This window comes from Gossypium hirsutum, chromosome A03, assembly GCF_007990345.1.
Source record: "Gossypium hirsutum isolate 1008001.06 chromosome A03, Gossypium_hirsutum_v2.1, whole genome shotgun sequence".
Classification (NCBI taxonomy): Eukaryota; Viridiplantae; Streptophyta; class Magnoliopsida; order Malvales; family Malvaceae; genus Gossypium; species Gossypium hirsutum.
In genome coordinates, this window is record NC_053426.1 from 7,837,320 (window position 1) to 7,863,042 (window position 25,723).

General features: G+C 30.5%; 1 protein-coding gene across 1 annotated transcript; it reads right to left on the reverse strand.

The window, feature by feature from the left end:
- Nucleotides 1-23,669: 23,669 nt before the first annotated feature.
- Nucleotides 23,670-24,913, reverse strand: LOC107963945 (uncharacterized). The gene is made up of 5 exons (XM_016900501.2): nt 24,628-24,913; nt 24,410-24,450; nt 24,208-24,313; nt 24,028-24,083; nt 23,670-23,944 (listed from the first exon to the last, which is right to left on the reverse strand). Exons 1-5 carry the CDS (start codon nt 24,793-24,795, stop codon nt 23,872-23,874), a joined length of 444 nt encoding a protein of 147 aa, XP_016755990.1. The 5' UTR covers nt 24,796-24,913; the 3' UTR covers nt 23,670-23,871.
- Between the last annotated feature and the right edge of the window lie 810 nt (nt 24,914-25,723).

Consider the following 25,723-nt stretch of genomic DNA (forward strand, 5'->3'; position numbering starts at 1 on the left):
TATTTCTGCAATTTAGGAAGTTCATATGGTTGAACTTTCATGATTATTTGTTAAATTAGGAATGATATAATGTATTATTTCATATGTTTGCAATTGAATTATGAATATTGTTAAATTCTGGAAATCGAATCAAAAGTTCAAATTGAGTAGAACGCTGAATTGAATATGATTGTTTAGTGATCAGTGATGAATTGGCGGATAAGACTATGGCTGGGCCATGGAAATATATGTGTAAGACCATAGCTAGGCTATGACATCCTGATGATAAGACCATATTTGGGATATGACACTACGAGTGTAAGACCATGGCTGGGCCATGGCAATACATGTGTAAGACCATATTTGGACTATGGCATCATCCCAGAAACGAGTAAGACCATATCTAAAAGATGCTATGGCATCGAAATTCAGATGAGTAAGGCCATAGCTGAAAGACGATATGGCATCACGATTTAGATATGTAAGACCATAGTTGAAAGATACTATGGCAATATGACGAGAAATGAATAAAACCATGGTTGAAAGATACCATGGCAACATGACAAAAAATGAATAAGACCATGGTATAAAGATACCATGGCAACATGACAGGAAATAAATAAGACCATGGTTGAAAGATAGAAATGAATAAGACCATAGTTGGAAGACACTATGGCATCATGTCAAAGATAAATAAGATTGCGGATGGGAGACGTTATGACATCTATTGAACAATTGATATTCAGGTAATATGTATCAGATGACGAATGGTTATATGAATTGGTTGTATGAAATGTTTACAAGAATTGGTCATATGGAAATATATGTACAAAATAGTTGTATGAAATAATTATGAAGTTAGATAAATGAAATAAGTATAGGTACATGAAATTTAATTTATGCTAAGTTTGATATGAAGTATTACCGGAATAAATATACCTAAAATAATGGAAATGATAGTGCACGAAATATTGATATAATGAAAAGAATTATATATGCTTATGAAGAAATGGTAAGAGTATGATATGTTTCATGACATGTACATTTATGATTATCTTTGATATGTTGATACAAGGAAATTATGTACGTTGAGACAATTATTAAACTCAATTGTCACATGTCGAGAAAATAATTATATCAATGTTGAATTTATATGAAATATGTGCAAGTATACTAACAATGTTGTTGTTTGATGCTTAGACAAGTGCCAAGCTATTGATTGAATGATAATATGTTTATTTATATGATGCATTGAATCGGTAAGTATTTAATTGAAAGTTTTTGTTAAATAATATGTAAATCCTAGTAATGCCTCGGAACCCTATTCTGGTGACGGATACGGGTTAGGGGTGTTACAATGGCTCAACCATGTGACAAAGCTCAGACCATGTGAAGACACACAGTCGTGTCTGTAGACCGTGTAACTAACTAATGCCATGTGGACCTAAAGTTACATTGAACGTGTAGCGTATACGGCAGTGTCAACCACCCGTGTGTGACACACGGCCGCGTGGTAAATCGTGTGCAACATAAATAATCTATTTTAAGCAATTTGCATACCAGTCATACCAAATGAACTATGGTTCCATGTAACACCATTCAAACCTACTCAAAATATCTACATTACAAGACCAAAACATCAATTTACTAATCATACAAACAAGCAACCAATATGCCGTCATTAACACTAACAATTCAACTATTAAATAACAAGGAGCTTTATCATTCTTGACAAGTTAATAATACATAAATATTCATAAGCAAGCATTATTTCTTTAACTAGAATATCAATAGGCAAAGTTCAAAATATAACCTAAAGTTTTATACCAATTTCATTAAGCAAAACATATCGTAACTAACAATGTAACCCCTCAAACCGAGCCTAAACGTTACAACCCAATCTAAGCGATTACATAAACAAAGAAAAGGCAAAAACTTGAGTTAAAATAAACTGATTTAATTTTTTTTAAAAAATAAGTGTTAGTAGTTTCTCTTTAATACAATGTTATAAATATTACTTTGAAAGAATCTTATTTATTTATTTATATAACACTTTGATGATCTTTAAAATTCAATTTTGTTCAATTGAGTTTGCAAAAAATGAATTTTATTAAGAAAATACTAAATTATTTAATCCATATTAAAAACCCATGCAAAATATCCAATATCCAAAGTTTTCAAAACAAAATACCCCATGTCACAGTTCAATAGTTCACCACAAAATAAAATCCCAAATAAAAAATAATAAAGTCCATAAAAGTGCCAAATTAAAATACAAGTTCAAAACCATGAAAACCATTTCTCTGAGAGTCTCTCTAATGACCAAATCCGAGTCTTAACCATGAGGATTATCTAAAACACACAAGTAATGTGGGTGAGCTTTGAAAGGCTTAGAGTGAGATCAATACAAAACATATATTCATACATATTATGGTATATCAGTCAATCATCATAATATTAAAAGATTATAACATTGATAATTATGCATGGACATATCGATGCATATTTAAAAACGGTGCACATTTTATAAAAATTCCTACCCATCTTCGCTACACACCACATACCAAGTTCCCCAGAACTCGTCTGTCGAAAACACCATTTGTGGACAAGCCACCACCGATTTGCAGATAAACTGCCACTGATAACACTTTTGTGGAAAGCCACCACTGAATTATATATATACTGCCACCACTGATGTGGAAAGCCACCACTGAATTATATATATACTGCCACCACTGATTTGCAGATATACTGCCACTGCTTCCACCTTTCACAAGATCCCACCCCATGCATGTAATATGGAAAATTCACTTTTTAACACATATAGATCACTTTTTATCACTTGTGCACGTAAGCATGCTCTCGTAATCAGATATCACATAATAATAATCACTTTTACCATGTAAAACATGTTTTTCACATTAGATCATAGATCACCATTTTTATCATACACATATATAAGTCTCACATGTTTAAATCATCACATATATCATTTAAGGCATACATCACATATTATGAGAATGAGATCTACGCATACATCATAATCACATCAATTATCATACGTTTCATAGAATCACTCGGTAGAATCACTTTCTTAGTGTTCATCTTGATACGTTTTTCAATTTCCTTCATGAATATTTAGTGTAGTCATGATTTATTATAATTAATTTATTGATGTAGTAAAATAACTATATCACACAAAATCAATAGTAATAATTCTGCACCTTATATTGTAGATCCGATTTGCCTTCAATCTTTATTAGCGATTTCACTTGATTTAACTTGCAAGACAATCTAACACATAAGTAATGTTTATTAGTTATGGTCCTTTGATAATATTTTATCACTTAAAAGATTGATTATTAATAGTTTCATCAACACTTATTTCATGATCTAAGACTCTCGAAAGGAGGGTTTCCAATACGAAGTTAGGGGTTTCCCCTATGAATATCGTTTGGCCCTTCAAAGTCAATGTGAAATTGTATTAGTATGATAATAAATAAATATTAATGAAAAACATAATTTTCCCCAATGTCCACTATACCATTCGGCCATGTGGTAAAATTTGCCAAGAAGAGGAGTTAACAATCAAAATAACCCATACTTACACTAAATTAAATCAAATTTGGGTGATGAGTTGAAAAAGGAATTAGATCAGAAAATTGAGCGATCTAAAAGAATCGTTAGAATAAAGTGAGTGCAAGTTAATTAATATAAGAAAAAACAAATAGAGGAGGAGGAAGAGAAAAGAAAAAATTTGGTCACCAACAATGGTGGCGACAATGGTTTGACAGCGACGACGATGATAATTCGACGACGGTTCGGCTATGAGGGGGTGGTCTAGTGATGAGTGAAGATCAATACTAAAGGGGGTTTCGACGCGAGAGGAATGAGTAAGAAAAATAAATAAGAATGAATGAGAAGAAATGGAGGAGGAGAGGAATCCGTGGTGGCTCACCGTTGTAGTCATAGAGGTGATCAATGGTAGTTGAAAAAGAAAGATGAGGGAGATGGCGGGGCTATGATGGCTAAAAGTGTGACGATGGTGGTGTTATGGTCGATTGTGGTGGAGAAAAAACAAAAGCCAAAAGAAAAGAGTGGTGGTTATTTTGCAAAATGAGAGAAAATGGATGAGAAAAGAAATGAAAAAGTGAAAGAATGAGAGTAATAAGGAGATAGGGACGAAAAAGGGTGGTGAGAAATTGGTCAATTGTGACTAAGTTCAATGAATCACAAAAAAAGGCAAGATAAGAGGTTTTGGCAAGAAGAGAGACATGGAGTGAAAAGGGGAATCATGCTCCCTGAACTTAAGGTAAGATTGACTCTAATGAAGGAAAAGAATCCTTCTAATTATGGTGACTATAGGGGTGGATGGCAAGCACTAAAATATATGGCAAAAAATTGTTTAAAAATTAAATAAAAAGAGTGTGAACATTAGGACCACTAGGATAGCTAAGTAGTAATTTAACCACTAGACTACACATTCCCTTGTTCTCATTCTTGTGCACATATTAACTAACATACCAAACCCATTGCCATTTCATGTTATCATTTAAACAAATACTTATTACTATCCATGTCTTTGCCATAATAATCTATATACTAAATTACCATATGCATACATTTAAATATTTAAATTTTTTCAAGCTTAACTGTGCCAAACCACAAACACAAGCTTTACATTTCAATATTTAATCCTCCTAAGTACATGCTTTGTAATACCCCATACCCGTAACCCACGCCAGAACGGAATACGAGGCATTACCTAACTCGATTTCATGCACACAAACGTTCCCCAAGTCACCGAGACTTGATCCAAATTAGAATTTTTTTCAATTTCTACTTTAAACTACTTATTATGGGCTTACGAGCCCCAAATCTACCATTGAAAACTATTCCCAGATCAACCCGGGTCCTCAAACCATCTATAGAAAATTTGACTTCGAAACAGGGTACACGCCCATGTAGCCATTTCAACATGGTCGTGTTGATGGCCCGTGTAGCTCACACGGCCTAGGTATTATAGGGATAAGCCCATGTCCTTCACCTGTGTGGAATTAATTCTAAATGCACAACTACAGGGGTTTTCACACGGCCTGGCACATGCCCGTGTGCCTGGCCGTATGCTTCACACGACCATGACACGCCCATGTCCTAGCCCGTGTGTAAAAATATGGACATTCTGTTTCTAACGTCAGCATCCCCAAAATGTCACACAGCCAAGGAACACGCCTGTGTGCTAGGCCGTGTCCCTCACACGGCTGAGACACATGACCGTGTCTCTTCCCATGTGTTTACTATCATGCATACTGACTTGAAATTTTTACGTGTAGGGGATACACGGCTGGACCACACGCCCATGAGGCAGACTGTGTGTCACATACGACCTAGACACACGCCTTTGTGTCTACCCGTGTGGACGATATAAGGCTATTTACTAAGCCTCTTTACCACCCTTACTTACACAGCCTACACAAAAGCAACCAAACCAATACAAGAATAACTTATTTAAACCAATCACCCACAATAGACTACATATCAATTAAGCAATTATTCATTCATGAGAGTAACTAAATTTGCATATATCAAAATGAATATTTGCGATCATTCAAGGCTTAGTACAAAATGAAGGGTTTCCAACCCAAGCCAACACATTTGGCCAGTTCTGAATGACTCCAAAAAATGTAAAGTCTAAGCTTATACATGTCGTACTAAAAAATAATCAAACTATACCGAATGCTTTGATTGATAGTGTGATCGATATCTCTGACTTTCTTAGGTCATTGAGTTAGATAGGCGGCACTATAAGAAAATGAAAAAGGAGAGGAAATAAGCATAAAGCTTAGTAAGTTGCACATAAATAAATATACAACATAACTTACCATTTATCCACAAGTATCATAATACACAAGTGGCATAAGCAAAACTTGCTTATCAATATTCAATACACCTCATATAACATATATTGAACTCACATTTCATATATACCATATAGGTACCTGTGCTACTCACAACACGATTATATTTTCCTTGTTAACTTGAAATCATACTTTCACCGTTGAACCATTTCGAACATTATCGGATACTCATTTAGCCTCAAACATGGGATCAGGTGTCGATGCCATGTCCCAGACATGGTCTTACACTGACACATCTCGTAGCCGATGCACGTCCCAGACATGTCTTACACTGGCTTAGGTCTCGAGGCCGATGTATATCCCAGACATGTCTTACACTAACACTCGTCTCAATGCCGATGCCATGTCCCAAACATGGTATTACACTAGCTCTCATAATGTGGCCGATGCATGTCCCAAACATGTCTTACACTAGTTCACACAAGTGGCCCAAACGTCATGACATGAATATCCGATTTATTTCCAAAGGTTAAATCGGGAATTCTACTATCTCTATTCTCATCACGTTTTCTTATTTCCACAATCAAGCAATTTATGCTATTATAATTTCAATACAATTCAAATACGTATATTATTAATGTAGTTGTACTACTTACATACAACTTACCTCGGATTACAAAATGTGGCGACTAGTCGATTTAGTCGCTTTGCTTGGCTTTCCCCCGGTCTATGTTCAGATTCGGTTTTTCATGATCTATAATAACAAAATGAACTTATTTAGTCACTTTATCAATCTAGGCACTCTACAATTCCTAATTGAGTAAAATGACCAATTCGCCCCTTGACTTTTACAAAATGACCATTTTACCGCTAAGCTCGAAAATCAATTTTTATCGAATTTCTTCGCATCTTAAGCCTAGACGATCCTTTTTTAATCCTATAGCAACTCCAAATTTCCACTATTTCACACACTTAACATCTATTTTACAACTTATGCAATATAGTCCTTTTAGGTGTTTTCATGTTAACACCTTTCACAAAAATTGTTTATAATACACCCAAGACTTATTTTCTTCCATAAAAACTCAGCAAACATTACGAACCCTTTCATAGAGAAACCCTACACTCTTATTCATTTTGCAAAATAGTACCCTCATTTGAAAGCTCATGCTTTAAGGGTCTCAAAAGTAAAAAGAATTTAACAAAGGGTTGGAAAATCACTTACTTTTGAAGGCTTAAATTTTGTTGAAAATTTTAAGCTTTCAAACCCTTAAAAATGGCTGAAAAATTGGTAGAAATGAAGAGAGAATGAAAGAAAAAGATGGTAGCTAGGCTTAGGTATTATTTTATCACATAATATGACATCACTTACCTAACATTTTGACCATTCACTCTTCCTTGTCTCATGGCCGTCCAAGCTTTTTTAAAAGGGTCTAATTGCCCTTCAAAGACCCCCAAAATTTATCATCTAGCTATTTGACACCTTTAGCTATCAAATTCAGACTTTTGTACTTTATGCGATTTAGTCCTTTTACGCAATTGGACTCACAAAAGTTAAAATTACTTCACCAAATTTTTCATGCACTATTAAAAACATGCTAAAATAACAAAATAATTAGAAAATAATTTATTCAACTCCGGATTTGTGATCCCGAGACCACTATTCTAACTAGGCCCTAAATTGGGATGTTACATGCTTCTCACTGATCTGATCGACAAACACAGCTGTGCCAGGCTCGAAACATTAAAAGTATACCGAATTGCGAGACAAAATGTGTATGATTCTCGTTGATCCGATCGAAACATTTCGAACATTTCAAAATCTACAGAAAAGTAGTAACCAGAGTAAGTATATAAAATACTTAGTAAGCTTATGCAATATAAACAAATATCTTACCTTAGCCATTCAATATTTGCATGAATTAATATGAAACAAATTCACCTATCACAATATTCAAAACATCAACCATATGAGATTTAGTCCAAACCACATATATAATTTCAAATGGTCAAATATCAAATTTAACTCAAAATTCAACATGAATCCATTTTCCAATTTATCACTTTGCATCACTTTCATCCTTAAAAAAATTGCATCATATATCTTTGTCATACTTATTCATATCATGACATGGTTCAATAATTTTGACTTAATAAATAACGAACATACGAATATTCAGAATTTGTAGCATCCCAGTTTCAGTGAAGTTAGAGCAGTGGTTTCGTAACCATAAATTCGACCCGAAAATAAAAATTATTTTAATATTATTATATGATTATTAATATTTTAAAAAGGTCACATGAAAATTTTGACTGAAATATTTTACCGATTAAGTGTCTAATTACGAAAAGGACCAAATAGGCAGTTGTGCCAATTTGTCAAATTTGAGGCGGTATAAGCATAAAAATATAAGATCTCTTTGTGTTAAAATATATTACTAGATTATTATTATTATTATTATTATTAAATAAAATAAATAGAGACAACTGTATGGTAATGAAACCATACATGTGTTATAGTAATAATAAATATATGTGCACTTGTAATATAATTATATATTTACTTATTATATAAGTAAAAGATATTTATATTATTATAATATATTATTATTAAATGAATAAAAAAAGAAATTAAAGTAAATAAATAAAACAAAATAAAGAAACAAAGATACAAAGAAGAACAGAAAGTTGAAATGAAAAAATAGAGGAGAAAGGGAGAAAAAGAAAAGAGAAAAGAAAAAGGAAGAATTAGAGTTTTAAGTTTCAAGAAGAGAAAAGAAAAAGGAAGAATTAGAGTTTTAAGGTTCAAGCTTAATTTGACTCGAAAAGATCGAAAAAGGAAAGTGATCGTCGAAAAGAAAAGATATTGGATTAGAAGAATTTCGATTACAAGTTGCTATCGAGGTAAGTTTGTATAACTTGAATGAGTATGTAAATATGTTAATTAAAATGTTGTATTGTATTGTATATAATATATGAAATTGAATATATGAAATAACTTGAATGAGTATGTAAATATGTTAATTTAAATGTTGTATTGTATTGTATATAATATATGAAATTGAATATATGAATTATATAGATGTGAAATGAAAGAAACGATACATGTTCGGAAATTAATAAATGGGTGAAATTCCATTTGAATATTGGTGATCGACGGATAAATGGAAATTTCCCGAAATAAATGAGGTTTTTCATGTGTTGCAGAAATGGATTGAGCTTGGATGGAAATCTGACAAAAGCCTTCTCGAGAATTAAAGTGAATAGGATTTATTCCTGATTCACTATAAATATATAAACTGGATAGGATATGTTCTTGATTCACTATGGTAACTTAAGGTGGATAGGATTTTCCTTAAAATGGTAATCCTGATTCGCTACAGTTACTTGATATGTAACTTGAGAGAGTGCTTGATGATTTAACATCCTAAGGACTAAATCCTGGATATGAATTGATGAATTATGGAAATGTACACTTTGTGTGTGCTACTAGAAAATCCATCGATAATTCCAATGATTTAACGGATGAGATAGTAAAACAAGACATAAGAAATATGAGATGGAATGAGAAAATAGCATGATAAGCTCATTTATGCCTATTGGTACGTTTGTTACTAACATGTTTGATTGAAGTGTTTAAATAGGCAAATAGCCTGTAACACCCCCTACCCGTATCCATTGCCGGAATAGGTACGAGGCATTACCGGAGTGTAACAGCCTAATTTTCAGTGGTGTCGGAACAGTGATTCGAGATCACTAAATCCGACAAATGAGTAGGAAATATTATTAATTTAGTGAGTATAAGTTAAATGTGAAGTTAGGAAAAATTTTGAAATAGTGAAATGTACTAAAAATATATATATTAAAATAATTAAAATTGAAAACGAGGTATCGAGACCTCGGGAATTTTAAATCGAGCCATAAATATTTTTATAAATATTTATGGAGTGTTAATAAGTTAGTATTAAAGTTTCGTCAAGAAATTTTAAAGTACTGATAGCTAATTGAACAAAAAGGACTAAATTGTATCAAATGCAAAATTGTGGGAAATGATTAAATAGCTTAAATGATAAAAGAAAGAGGGTTTAAAAGGCAAATAGACCCAAGGTCTATTTGGGCTGGACGGAAAGAGCATGAAATCACCAAGAAAATAAGGGGAATTAAGGGCAAAATTAGAAAATTGCAAAATTTACTTAATAAAGCTAGGACTAAAGTGGAATTATCTAGATTTCTCTTTATTTTTCTGCATTCTCATCAGAAAAAAGACCATGGAAGAGTTCCCTTAAGCTGGTTTTTCATATTTTTACTGTAAGTAAGTTCAATTCTTGATTATTTCTTGAAATTTTTGTGTTTTTGTGACTTTTACAACTAGGTCCATTTGTTGAATTCATTAGTTCTTGATTCTATGAAAGAAATTGAAAGTTTCTATGAATATATGCTGGAAGTGTATGATGATTTTACATAGAATTAGAGCTTTAAACTGTTTATATGCTGATTTTATTGAAAGAATTGAATAGAAAGTGAATGTTTGAGACCTAAATTGTAAAAGAGTTTGAAGTTAGAGTTTTATGTGGAAATTCTGAATTTCAATAGTTATGAAATAACTTATAATGTCTAGGAAAAGTATTAATTGAGAAAATTAGTTTAATTGAGGGGTTAATTAAGTAAGGATTGAATTGTATGAACTGTGAAATTTGGGGTAAAATGAAAATCAACATTTTGCACTAAAACAGTTTTGGACAGCAGCAATAGTCTAACTTTGAAAAATATCCAAAAATTTTATAAACCTAATTAGAGAATGAATAAAATATGAAATTAAATCTTATTGAGTCTAGTTTCTTATAGAAGAAACGGTGTAAGCAATGGAATTGTAAATAATGAGATATAATAAGTTTTGTGAGACAATATCAGAATGATTTTAGGTTCCCCTGTTCTGACTTTGGAAAATCATAAAAAATTGGAGAAAAATAATTAAGGATTAAATTTATATGTTTAAAATCCTTAAAGAGTCTATTTTCAATAGAAATAAGCGGGAACATCATCCGAATCTCGTGCAATGAGATAATTAATTCTTAGTGAAGAAGGGTCGGAACTGTCAGACAGCAGAACATGGGCAACTTTAAAGAATAAACTGTACTTATTGGCTAAACAAAAAATTCTGAAAATTTTATGGTAATAAGATAAGTAAGTCTAGTTTCAGGGAAAATTAGTGGATCTTAATTTTGAGTTCCATAGCTCCAGATATAAATAATTTAGTGACTATGACGCAAATTGACAGTTTTGAATATACATAAGTAAATAGTGAAATTATTGATAATGTTACTTGTTGCATGTTATATAAATTAAGGATGTGGAATGGAGAGGAGGAGGAGGAAAATATGTATGAGTATTCAGCTAGCATGGCTAATTTGTATGTTTTAGGCTCATGGATTAAATTGAATAAAAGTAAAATTTTATGGGCAATTTTGTAAAAAAATGTTAGAAATGACCAATTTGCATGAAATGTATTATTTTATTATTTAAATTACAAAATTGAATGAAATTAGTAATTTAGCTCAAGATCAGGGAAAAACATATTTTAAGAATTAAATTGAAAAATGTTGAAATTATGGAAAATTTTGACATTTTATAGAATTCATAGGTTGTTATCAATTTGTGTGAGAATAACGGCTGGAAATAAGGATTAAATTGCAATAATTTTATTTTATTTTAACCTAAGGATGAAATCGTCATTAATTAAAAGTTTACGGGCAAAATGATAATTTTGTTTAGAGCATTAGTTGAATGTATTATAACATGAAATAAATGAAAACGACGATCAAATTTCTTTATAAAGATCCGGATGACTTGAATACAAGACTTAAATGTGAAAAAGAAAAGATATAGGATTAATGAAATATCTGATAAATGAATCGGTAACTCCGGTAATGCTCCGTAACTCTATTCCGGTGACGGATTCGGGTTAGGGGCATTATAAGGAGTTTACTGAATATTTTCAGATAATTCTGAGTCATTTATTATTCATATTTTGAAAATAATTATAACATCTCTCTATTGGGCCCTCGAAGCCCCAAACATACATTAAAAATCAACCAGAATTAAATCGGGATCATAAAAATTTTTTTGCAAAATCTTAAATTTTATTTTCATCTAGGTACTTACCATTTCAATACTTCTTATAATTAAACATGTTACCATTCAATCAATATCTTGACACTTGTCTAAGCGTCAAACAACATCATTATTAGTATACTTGCATATATTTCATATAAATTCAACATTTATATACTTATTTTCTCGACATGTTACACTTGAGTTTAATAATTGTCTTTACTTACATAATTTCCTTGTATTAACATATCAAAGATAATCATATATGTACATGTCATGAAACATATCATTCTCTTACCGTTTCTTCATAAGTATATATCAATCATTTCATTATATCAATATTTCATGCACCATCATTTCCATATATTTTATGTATATTTATTCCGGTAAAGTTTATATCAAACTTAACATAAATTATATTCCATGTACTTATTCTTATTTTGTTTATCTATCTTCATAATTATTTCATACAACTATTTTGTACATATATTTCCATATGACCAGTTCTTGTAAACATTTCACACAACTATTTCATATAACCATTCGACATCTGATACATATTACCTGAATATCAATTGTTCAACACATGTCATCGCGTCTCCCATCCACGGTCTTATTTATCTTTGACATGATGCCATAGTGTCTTTCAACTATGTCTTACTCATTTTCTGTCATGTTGCCATGGTATCTTTCAACCATGGTATTATTCATTTCATGTCACGCTGCCATGGTATCTTTCAACCATGGTCTTATTCATTTCCCGTCATGTTGCCATGGTATCTTTCAATCATGGTCTTATTCATTTCATATCAGTGGTCTTACACATTTCATATTAGGTTGCCATGGTATCTTTCAACCATGGTCTTACACATTTTATATCTGGTTGCCATGGTATCTTTCAACCATGGTCTTACACATTTCATATCAGAGAGCACACTCCCGCGAACCTCATCCTTACAGTGGGATTACCAGTCCAGGTTAAATCCCCTGTAATATAAACTCATAGAGTATTGTCGGGATTACCAGTCCAGGCAAATCCTCTGCAACGACAATTACTCTAATGAGCTTGGATCTGAATTACCAGTCCAGGCTAAATTCAGACCCTAATTTAGATTACCCGTCCGGGCTAGATCCTTTTTACCGTCAATTCTTTTTCAGAGATCCATCGAAATTTCCTTTTATTCAACAGGGATTTCGTCCCCTTTTTATTCAAATTATTTTCATACAATGAACATTCAAATTATTTTCACATCAATAACATACATTTCAAGCATTTAAGAATATAATTCAAGTTACACGAACTTACCTCATTGCTTGTTTGTGTTTATAATTTCATTAATCCGATATCTTTTCTTTTCTACGATCAAGTCTCATATTTGAGTCATCCGGATCTTTATAAATAAATTTGATCATCATTTTCATTCATTTCATATTCTAATGCATTTAATTAATGCACTAGGCAAAATTACCATTTTGCCCCTAAACTTTTAATTAATGACGATTTCATCCTTAGGGTCAGTGAAAATAAAATTCTTGCAATTTAATCCTTATTTCCAGATATTATTCTCATATGTATTGATAACAGTTCATGACTTCTATAAAATATCAGAATTTTTCATAATTTCAACACTTTTCAATTTAATACCTAAAACATGTTTTCCCCCGATCTTGAACTAAATTAATAATTTCATTCAATTTTGTAATTTAAATAATAAAATAATCAATTTCATGCAATTTGGTCATTTCTGACATTTTTACAAAATTGCCCATAAAGTTTTACTTTTATTCAATTTAGTCATTGAGCCTAAAATATACAAATTAGCCATGCTAGATGAATATTCATACATATTTTTCCTCCTCCTCCTCTCCATTCCACATCCTTAATGTAGATAACACACTTGTAAGTAACATTATCCATAATTTTTATTATTTACTTTTATGAATATTCAAGCTGTCTATCTGCGTCATAGTCACTAAATTATTTATATCTGGAGCTATAGAACTCCAAATTAAGATATGATAATTTTCCCTGAAACTAGACTCATATATATTCTTTAAAGTTTATTCTTTAAACTAGAATTTTTGGTTTAGCCAATAAGTACAGTTTATTCTTTAAAGTTACCCCTGTTCTGCTGTCTGACAGTCCTTGCCTTTCTTCAATAAAAATTAATTATCTCCTCATACAGAATTCGAATGATGTTCCCGTTTGTTTCTATTGAAAATAGACTCATTCAGGATTCTAAAAATATAAATTTAATCCCATAATTATTTCTATCCAATTTTTATGATTTTATAAAGTTAGAACAGGGGAACCCGAAATCATTCTGACCTTGTCTCACAAAATTCATCATATCTCATGATTTAAAATTCCATTTCTTACATAATTTCTTCTATAAGAAACTAGACTTAATAAGATTTAATTTCATAATTTATTCATCCTATAATTAGATTTATAAAATTCTTTATGATTTTTCAAATTTAGACTACTACTGCTGTCCAAAACAGTTTTAGTACAAGATATTAATTACCATGTTATAACACCCTTATTTTCTTTTTCTACACCATTTCTCATCACTTTCTCTTATTTTCTCTTCACTAACATATCAAGAACATAGGACCTTATGTAAGAAAACTCTACTATAACATTATTTCCATGTTTTGTTAATAATAAAAAACTTAAAAACATATTGAAATCTTGATATACTTACCTTGTTCTATTGATACTAATCTTTAACTTTATTTTTTCTCTCCTCCAGCTTCTATTTCTTGAATCCAACTTGATATTCTAACTCCCCATGGTCTCCTTAACATTTTTCTCTCCTAGTAGCTATGGAAATTCTTTTGATTTATAGGTGAAAATGGTGAATTTTTGGTGGAAGGACCAAATTGTAAAGAAAACAAAATTTCTTTCTTTTCCTTCTCTTCTAACGTTGGTTGCATGGGAAAGGAAATGTGATGTTAGTTCTTCATCTTTCCTTCCTTTTATACTAAATAAATAATAATATAATAATAAACATCTCATAAAAAATATTAATAAAATAATATTTATCTAATTAATTAATTTAAAATATCATCAACATAATCATTACATTCTAGAATTGTCTCTCTTACTAATTGACCATTTTGCCCTTCATGATCTTTTAGAATTCCATTCTTGAGTCATCACTTAATTTGGTAAAATTGTGAATTAGTCCCTCATAATTTTTCACCTATTCAATTTGGTCCTAATTCATCAATTTTTCTTGGTTTCTAGATCATTCCACCCTTAAAATATTTGCACCATTAGTCCTTCAAATTTTTTATATTTACACTTCAACCCCTTAAATTTTGAGTATTTGCTCTTGTGCAACAAGACTTTTCTCATCTTTGCAATTTAGTCCTTTCTTGATTTAATATGTCATAATATACTTCCCAATATTGACATAACTCAAAAATTCCCTTTTTGTCACTTTATTTCCTTATTTTACTATATCACGGATAATATTTTTCTGTAAAAATTTTCGGGATATTACATTTCTGTCCCCCTTAAAATAAATTTCATCCTCGAAATTTACTTGTTTTCTTTTGATCATGAATTTCATTATTTCTATAATTTTATAGTTTTTTTGTACATATTTACCTAGTTTATCATTTATATCCATTCTCTATCGTTTCATTTTACATTTTATTTTCAATTCAATATTTCACATTTGCCTCTCAGAGCTTTTACCAACAGAAATAGAAGATAATATCATATGAATCTTATTATCAAGTGTTTTATCACATATATTGGCTTGGAAAACCAAAGAAAGATAGAGTAGTACCACTTGTGAATCAATCAGATTTGTGATAATTTCTGTCATTAGCATATTTATCTAACCTTTCCATAAATTGATTATAGCATCCAAACATGAACAGTTGTATATACCTTTGAAAATATCAGTACATATAAAATACCCGTATAAAAATCCCCAAAATTTTTTTTATTGTAATATACCTATTTATAACAGCTATATTCGAATATATTTTTTAATTTATTTACCAATCCATTGACTAGTATAGTCATCAATAATTTCACATCATTTAGTTCACTCAAGAAACTAATTTGGAAGGAATTTTCAGGTAACCATTCTATAAATACCATATTTGAACAAATCGATTTTCCTATAAATAATTTCTTTATTTAACAGTGGTACTGTATATCCCAGCTAGTTTTCAGAAAAATTTTGATGTCTCTATTCAGAACCCATCTTTACCTATTAACTCATTCTCAATTCCGACTGTATTATCAATTGTTCAACCATTAAACTTTTCACTTTCCACTTCTGAACTTACTCAATATAAATCTCATGAATTTCATTGCATATAACTGTACTAGTAAAGGGGTATAGATCGTAAAGTCTCATAATTTAATTGTCATATATTTACTCATATAACATTTATCATTCTCAAGTACTATAAAACATTTATTCGTACTTTTACGAGTTCTGCTTCATCATAACTAATATTTTTACTCAGAGATAATCTTTTACCTCGTAACGAAAATTGTTTACTTTTTTACTTAGCAGAGGCCCAGTAGACTAGATAGAACACTTCGGATATACGGGACTTATACAGAGGTGCATTATTATGCACTATTAAACAAAGAACACTGAAGTGCTATACAGAAAGTACGAATGTGCTGAATGTGCTAATAATCAGAGAGAATGCTGAGGTCCCTTAATATCCTAGTAGTTCTAATCTTGTCTACTTGGGCAAATTATTTCATGCACGCATATCACTTTTACACCTTTCGCATAATACTTTTACATGCTTTATAATTTAATCCATGTACCAATAATTCATATACTTATATCTTCTATATCTTCAATACATGTAATATATTTCAAAATTCACTATTCATTCATAATTCTCTAATAATCCTTATCATGTACTTCATATATTACTTTTATATATTTTGTAATTTAGTCATCAACACAATATTTCATGTAGTAATATAATTTGCTTTTAATAATACATATAACATAATATTCATCATCGACATGTATTATAAAACATTTATACATACCATTTTTTTATACCGATTCATCATAATCAACTTTCTACTCATATACTTGAGTATCGCTTTTAATATTATCGAAATTAGCTTGGTTGAAAAAACATCTCTTTCTATAAATAAAACAAGTCTCATCAGAGTCGAGAGATATCACACTATCACATATTATAATGACATGTGTTTTTAGACTTCACAAATACTACGTTTGGTCTGAGAACCGACTAAACTGTAGCTCTGATACCACTAAATGTAACACCCCCTACCCGTATCCATTGTCGGAATAGGTACGAGGCATTACTGGAGTTCACTGAATATTTTCAGATAATTCTGAGTCATTTATTATTCATATTTTGAAAATAATCATAACATCTCTCTATTGGACCCTCGAAGCCCCAAACATACATTAAAAATCAACCAGAATTAAATCGGGATCAAAAAAAATTTCGCAAAATCTTAAATTTTATTTTCATCTAGGTACTTACCATTTCAATACTTCTTATAATTAAACATGTTACCATTCAATCAATAGCTTGACACTTGTCTAAGCGTCAAACAACATCATTATTAGTATACTTGCATATATTTCATATAAATTCAACATTTATATACTTATTTTCTCGACATGTTACACTTGAGTTTAATAATTGTCTTTACTTACATAATTTCCTTATATTAACATATCAAAGATAATCATAGATGTACATGTCATGAAACATATCATTCTCTTACCGTTTCTTCATAAGTATATATCAATCATTTCATTATATCAATATTTCATGCACCATCATTTCCATATATTTTATGTATATTTATTCCGGTAAAGTTTATATCAAACTTAACATAATTATATTCCATGTACTTATTCTTATTTTGTTTATCTATCTTCATAATTATTTCATACAACTATTTTGTACATATATTTCCATATGACCAGTTCTTGTAAACATTTCACACAACTATTTCATATAACCATTCGTCATCTGATACATATTACTTGAATATCAATTGTTCAATAGATGTCATCGGGTCTCCCATCCACGGTCTTATTTATCTTTGACATGATGCCATAGTGTCTTTCAACTATGTCTTACTCATTTTCTGTCATGTTGCCATGGTATCTTTCAACCATGGTCTTATTCATTTCATGTCACGCTGCCATGGTATCTTTCAACCATGGTCTTATTCATTTCATATTAGTGGTCTTACACATTTCATATTAGGTTGCCATGGTATCTTTCAACCATGGTCTTACACATTTCATATCAGGTTGCCATGGTATCTTTCAACCATGGTCTTACACATTTCATATCAGAGAGCACACTCCCGCGAACCTCATCCTTACAGTGGGATTACCAGTCCAGGTTAAATCCCCTGTAATATAAACTCATAGAGTATTGTCAGGATTACTAGTCCAGGCTAAATCCTCTGCAACGACAATTACTCTAATGAGCTTGGATCTGAATTACCAGTCCAGGCTAAATTCAGACCCTAATTTGGATTACCCGTCTGGGCTAAATCCATTTACAGGTATTCTTCAAGAGGGCTATATCAGGATAGGATCACCCGTCCGGGCTAGATCCTTTTTACCGTCAATTCCTTTTCAGAGATCCATCGAAATTTCCTTTTATTCAACCGGGATTTCGTCCCTTTTTTATTCAAATTATTTTCATACAATGAACATTCAAATTATTTTCACATCAATAACATACATTTCAAGCATTTAAGAATATAATTCAAGTTACACGAACTTACCTCATTGCTTGTTTGTGTTTATAATTTCATTAATCCGATATCTTTTCTTTTCTACAATCAAGTCTCATATTTGAGTCATCCGGATCTTTATAAATAAATTTGATCATCATTTTCATTCATTTCATATTCTAATGCATTTAATTAATGCACTAGGCAAAATTACCATTTTGCCCCTAAACTTTTAATTAATGACAATTTCATCCTTAGGGTCAGGGAAAATAAAATTCTTGCAATTTAATCCTTATTTCCAGCTATTATTCTCATATGTATTGATAACAGTTTATGAATTCTATAAAATATCAGAATTTTTCATAATTTCAACACTTTTCAATTTAATCCCTAAAACATGTTTTCCCCCGATCTTGAACTAAATTAATAATTTCATTCAATTTTATAATTTAAATAATAAAATAATCCATTTCATGCAATTTGGTCATTTCTGAAATATTTACAAAATTGCCCATAAAGTTTTACTTTTATTCAATTTAGTCCCTGAGCCTAAAATATACAAATTAGCCATGCTAGATGAATATTCATACATATTTTTCCTCCTCCTCCTCTCCATTCCACATCCTTAATGTAGATAACACACTTGTAAGTAACATTATCCATAATTTTTATTATTTACTTTTATGAATATTCAAGCTGTCTATTTGCATTATAGTCACTAAATTATTTATATCTGGAGCTATAGAACTCAAAATTAAGATCTGATAATTTTCCCTGAAACTAGACTCATATATATTCTTACCATAAAATTTTAAAAATTTTTGGTTTAGCCAATAAGTACAGTTTATTCTTTAAAGTTACCCTTGTTCTGCTGTCTGACAGTTCTGGCCCTTCTTCAATAAAAATGAATTATCTCCTCGTACAGAATTCGAATGATGTTCCCGTTTGTTTCTATTGAAAATAGACTCATTCAGGATTCTAAAAATATAAATTTAATCCCATAATTATTTCTATCCAATTTATGATTTTATAAAGAATAGGGGAACCCGAAATCATTCTGACCTTGTCTCACAAAATTCATCATATCTCATGATTTAAAATTCCATTTCTTACATAATTTCTTCTATAAGAAACTAGACTTAATAAGATTTAATTTCATATTTTATTCATCCTATAATTAGATTTCTACAATTTTTTAGATTTTTCAAAGTTAGACTACTGCTGCTGTCCTAAACAGTTTTAGTACAAGATATTAATTATCATGTTATAACACCCTTATTTTCTTTTTCTACACCATTTCTCATCACTTTCTCGTATTTTCTCTTCACTAACATATCAAGAACATAGGACCTTATGTAAGAAAACTCTACTATAACATTATTTCCATGCTTTGTCAATAATAAAAAACTTAAAAACATATTGAAATCTTGATATACTTACCTTGTTCTATTGATACTAATCTTTAACTTTATTTTTTCTCTCCTCCAGCTTCTATTTCTTGAATCCAACTTGATATTCTAACTCCCCATGGTCTCCTTAACATTTTTCTCTCTTAGTAGCTATGGAAATTCTTTTGATTTCTAGGTGAAAATGGTGAATTTTTTGTGGATAGACCAAATTGTAAAGAAAACAAAATTTCTTTCTTTTCCTTCTCTTCTAACGTTGGTTGCATGGGAAAGGAAATGTGATGTTAATTCTTCATCTTTCCTTCCTTTTATACTAAATAAATAATAATATAATAATAAACATATCATAAAAATATTAATAAAATAATATTTATCTAATTAATTAATTTAAAATATCATCAACATAATCATTACATTCTAGAATTCTCTCTCTTACTAATTGATCATTTTGCCCTTCATGATCTTTTAGAATTCCATCCTTGAGTCATCACTTAATTTGGTAAAATTATGATTTAGTCCCTCATAATTTTTCACCTATTCAATTTGGTCCTAATTCATCAATTTTTCTTGGTTTCTAGATCATTCCACCCTTAAAATATTTGCACCAATAGTCCTTCAACTTTTTTATATTTACACTTCAACCCCTTAAATTTTGAGTATTTGCTCTTGTGCAACATGACTTTTCTCATCTTTGCAATTTAGTCCTTTCTTGAATTAATATATCATAATATACTTCCCAATATTGACATAACTCAAAAATTCCCTTTTTGTCACTTTATTTCCTTATTTTACTATACCACGGATAATATTTTACTGTAAAATTTTTCGGGTATTACATAGCCAAAATGACTAGAAATTTATGCCTTTATATGGTTTAAATGTTAAATATGATTGGTAAGTTTAATTCATGTTATATGAACTTACTAAGTATAAATATGCTTATTAGGTTTTATTTTCCCTGTCTTATAATGCTTGAAAGCTCGAAAGAAGTGGGAGACAGGTCGGAGACTTCATCACACTGTCATGCTATCAATTTTGGTATAATGGTTTACTTATTTTGAAAATGACATGAATAAGCTAAATTAGTGAAATGATAAATGTTACACAATGTTTGGAAGTTAGCCATTGGTATGGCTAGTAATTATATAAATATATATATTATATATATATAAACATATGAGTTCATAAGGTTATAAATGGTTCTCATACACACATGGATGAAATAGTATAAGCATGATAAAGAAAATATGTATATTGAGGTACCATATGGTATATTAGTTATATGGATATATGATATTGTGAATGTGGTTACTTTGGTAAGTTTGGGTAATAGGTTTTTGTGATGTTAAAGTAGAGTTTTCTTACATGAGGTACTATGTTCTTAATATGTTAGTGAAAGAAAAATAAGAGGGAGTGATGGGAAATATTGTAGTGAAAGGAAATAAAGATGTTATAAACTTAGTCATTAATATTTTGCACTAAAACAGTTTTAGATAATAGCAGTAGTCTAATTTTGAAAAATCACCAAAAATTTTGAAAATTGAGTTAGAGGTTGAATAAAATATGAAATTAAAATTTATTGAGTCTAGTTTCTTATAAAGGAAACGGTGTAAGCATAAGAATTTCATATTATGAGATATTAGAATTTGCATGAGATAGAGTCAGAATGATTTCGAAATCCCCTATTCTGATTTGATAAAATCATTAAAAATTGTAAAAAAATAATTATAAGTTATAATTTATATGCTTAGAATCCTTAATAAGTCTATTTTCAAAATAAACAAATGGGAATATCATTCAGATCTCTTTCTAAGAGATAATTAATTTTTAGTGAAGAAGGGTTAGGACTGTTGGACAGAGAAACAGGGGTAACTTTAAAGAATAAACTGTACTTATTGGATAAACCAAAAATTCTAAAAAATTTATGGTTTGAATATATGTGAGTCTAGTTTCAGGGAAAATTAACGGTTCTCAATTTGGAGTTCTTTACGTCAAGATATAAATAATTTAATGACTATGACTCAGGTGGACAGCTTTGTTATGAACATAAGAAAATTGTGGAATTATGTGTAGTTATTCTGTAAACTTCGTTAACATCCTGTAACCCTGTTCCAGCTATGGATACGGGATTAGGGGTGTTACAAAGTTCATATTTCATCCACATTAACGATACAATTTCACACTGTATATCCTTTAATTTTCCAATGGAACTTTGTAAAAGAAATCAATACATGAGTGCAGGAAACATGTAATGCTCATTCAAGCTAGTCGGGTACAGAAATATATGTGTCAGCGTTACCCGTTCGGGCTAAACCATTGATAACATAGAAAAATAGCCTGGCCAGGGCTATATATACATGTAAGGAGCTTTAATATCATTAAGAGTATTACCAGATCGTAAGGTGATAACATTTACATGCTCCTTTCCATCCTTTCGAGGATTGTTGTCCATATTTCTTGGGATTCTAGTACCAATTTGCCTTTGCATGTTGCTCATCATCTCCATCATTTGGTTTATTTGGTTTTTGATACTTTCTTTGAAATATGTCAATGTGTTTCTGGTTAAAGTACACTAGGTTGTACCTGTCAGATGTTCGTCTTCACTGATTGGATCTCTCATTCTATTCGATCGAGTCGTTGGCCACATACAGTATAGTCATTCCCCATAGATTTGTCTTGAGATCTTTGCATATGTGGAGGTTAGTAAGGAGGGTTTACTCGGTTTTACAATTGATTTCCGCATCCTTGAAGATAATTACAACATTTGACCCTTCACGTTTTTTAAGATAATTTTCTAGGGTTTTTGTTTGTAAATTTATAAGTTTATTCAATTAATTGATTAATCAACGTATAGGACTTAATTGATTAATAATTAGTTCATGGTACATTCACGATTTTTGTGAATAACAATAAATGAGACTTCAATTTAATGGTAAAGTACAATTGTGTTAAGTTGAAAAGGCATGGGTTGAAATTTTTTGTATGTGTATATATTTTTTATATGACATTTATAAAATGACAAAAAATATGAAGGTATTTTCGTCTTTTTTCAAATGAGTTGGTATTCGATTAATCCATGATACTAATTTAATTAGAGAGGCTTTATAATAAGCATAGGTAAAAGTTTAAAATGTAATTTAATAGGTTTAATCATGACTTCAACTTCTATGTTTTTTAGATTTTTTTAACAAAATTGAATCACCTAACTTTTAATTCAAGAATTTAATCGCCCTCCATTTTGATTTAACCGTTCAATAGTTAAATGTCTAATTTAAACATTAATTTACAATTGATAATGCATATTTAAATTTAATATAACTCAATTAATTTTATTTTCATTTGGGTTTTAATTTTTAAATAAAATAATTAAAGGATTAAAATTCTTGTAACTAAAAGAGAGGGACTAAATGTCAAAAGGCCAAAGAACACATGGATTGGAGGCAGAATTAGATCAATATAATAAAATTTTAAAAAGAATGTAACCTAAATGAACAATGTGCTAAATTCAGCTACTCAAAACGTTAATCCGTGTTAAAAGAAGTAAATACGAAAAATACCGGTAATCAATTGGAAGATGCATTGTTGAACATGAAAAATGAGCTATTATATACCACATAAATGTCTACTGGCTTTTTAACTGCAGAAAAACTACCAAAGCCAACAGCAATTATACTACCAGTCTCACATATACTGTATTTCGATGAGACAAAAAGAACCCTAATAATGAAAAAGAAAAACCAGCAGCAGTTGAATAATGAAGATTCTTAGTGAAACTTTTGAGTTAAGGGGTTCTGTCATCGTAGGCTCCTGGCGCGTAACGCAACTGGGTTCCATTCCAATACAGCATCCGGTCCCTGCAACAACACCACCCCCCATTATTGTGGCTTAATTTGTTTCCTAATATGATTCAGTATTTGAAGGAATAATAACAACTTACGTATGTAGTAAATAACTTCCTTCCATTACTCGAGGGCAAGGCGGAGTAAGCCCTACCTGAAACACAGTAAACGCAAATAATAGTATAGGGAATAATGCAAAAAGGACTAAATCTACAAAAATCGCATGGTCTAGAGACCTTTTTATAGAATTTAACCCCCCAAAAATGTAAAGAACTTACAAATTTCTCGCCGATGTACTTGTTGCATGCATTGCAACGGACATTAACCGCCGGCAGACGATTCAAAAAACTGCGAGACATTGTATCATCATGTTCCACATTGACACTACAATATGTCACAATCAAGCACAAAGATTAAATTATAATTAACAATGAAATGTAGTTTGGGCGATTGTATTTTTGAATGCGAAGTATATCTTACGGATTGCGGCAGATAATTCCATTCACATCCGTACCTTCTACCTAAAAATTTGATGTAAAGTAAGCAAATTTGTGAATAAGTAGGAATCTATATCTACACTTCACCAGAAATCAACTAGTCTATATCCATTTATTTTCTGTTTTCTGTTAAATCCCACAAAGAACAGAAGCAAGAAATGAAGTTATATACATAGAGAGAGAGAAAGAGATGATGCATACACCGACAATGCAGTTGTCCATGGTGACCACGTGGTTTCCGCAAAAACGGCATAAGAAGAAACGACTTTGAGCATTCATTTCATATCTAACGCTGATTGGGTCAGGTTCAAGTTCAGGCTGAGGTTGAGGCTCTGCCTCTACCTCTGGCTTCGGCTCCGGCTCCGCCATTGGGATCGAAGAAAGAAGTGGTACGTTTGATTGTTTTGTGCCTGAGAGACTTGAGAGGGATAAGGAAATAGAGAAAAAACAGCAAGGTCTAAGGTTTCTGAGATGGATTTAATGTTCTTCGAAAGAGATATGGGAATGATTCATATAAACAATCAGATATGTGACTTTCAGTTATGAATCCCGCGGGAAAACACAACTAAAATTATCGTATATGATATCTTAGAATCAAGGTTGAATATTTTCTTTTGACTTAATATTTTCAACCACTTTTTTCGAAGTTCAAGTGAAATTTTAAATTATAACTCTAACCCCTATTTTGTTGCGGTTGATTAGTGAGAGATATCGGTTTCTTCTTATAATATTAGCGGTTCATCAGTGAGAGATACTGGTTTTACTTATCATATTAACATATCTTATTTCTATTCGAATCTAATCCAACTCAAACTATGAGTTTTAAATTTTACTCAAACTCATTTATATTTGTCAATGATTAATCTAAACTCATTTTAAAATTTTAAAAATATATATTTATATTATTTGTAATAATTATATATATTATTTATTAAATTTTTTTATATATAATCATCTTAATATTTTTTAATGGTTGAATTATAACAATATTATATATTACTATCTATTTAATTTTTATGTATAATATACATAACATAATATAAAACATTATAAACTAAAAATAAAATAAGTTGAGTCGGGCTTGGACATTGACTGTTCAAGTTTGAACCTAAGTTATATTTTAAATAAACCTAATATTTTCACCTAAGCCCATTATCGTAATATTTTTACTCATATTCTCTTAAAAATTTATGGATCTTCGAACATAAAACAAATAATTTAACTCATGATTTATTACTTCATCATAACCAGATTAGTTTTTGTTATGTGATTCTGGATCCCTTTCCCTCATTAGAAC

What these genes read in the sequence shown, in the direction of transcription:
- LOC107963945 (XM_016900501.2), bottom strand. Translation starts at nt 24,795, where the DNA reads ATGGCGGAGCCGGAGCCGAAGCCAGAGGTAGAGGCAGAGCCTCAACCT. An exon ending in TGGACAACTGCATTGTCGGT is followed by an intron (nt 24,451 to 24,627) that starts GTATGCATCATC and finishes TCAAATTTTTAG; the next exon opens with GTAGAAGGTACGGATGTGAA. An exon ending in GGAATTATCTGCCGCAATCC is followed by an intron (nt 24,314 to 24,409) that starts GTAAGATATACT and finishes GACATATTGTAG; the next exon opens with TGTCAATGTGGAACATGATG.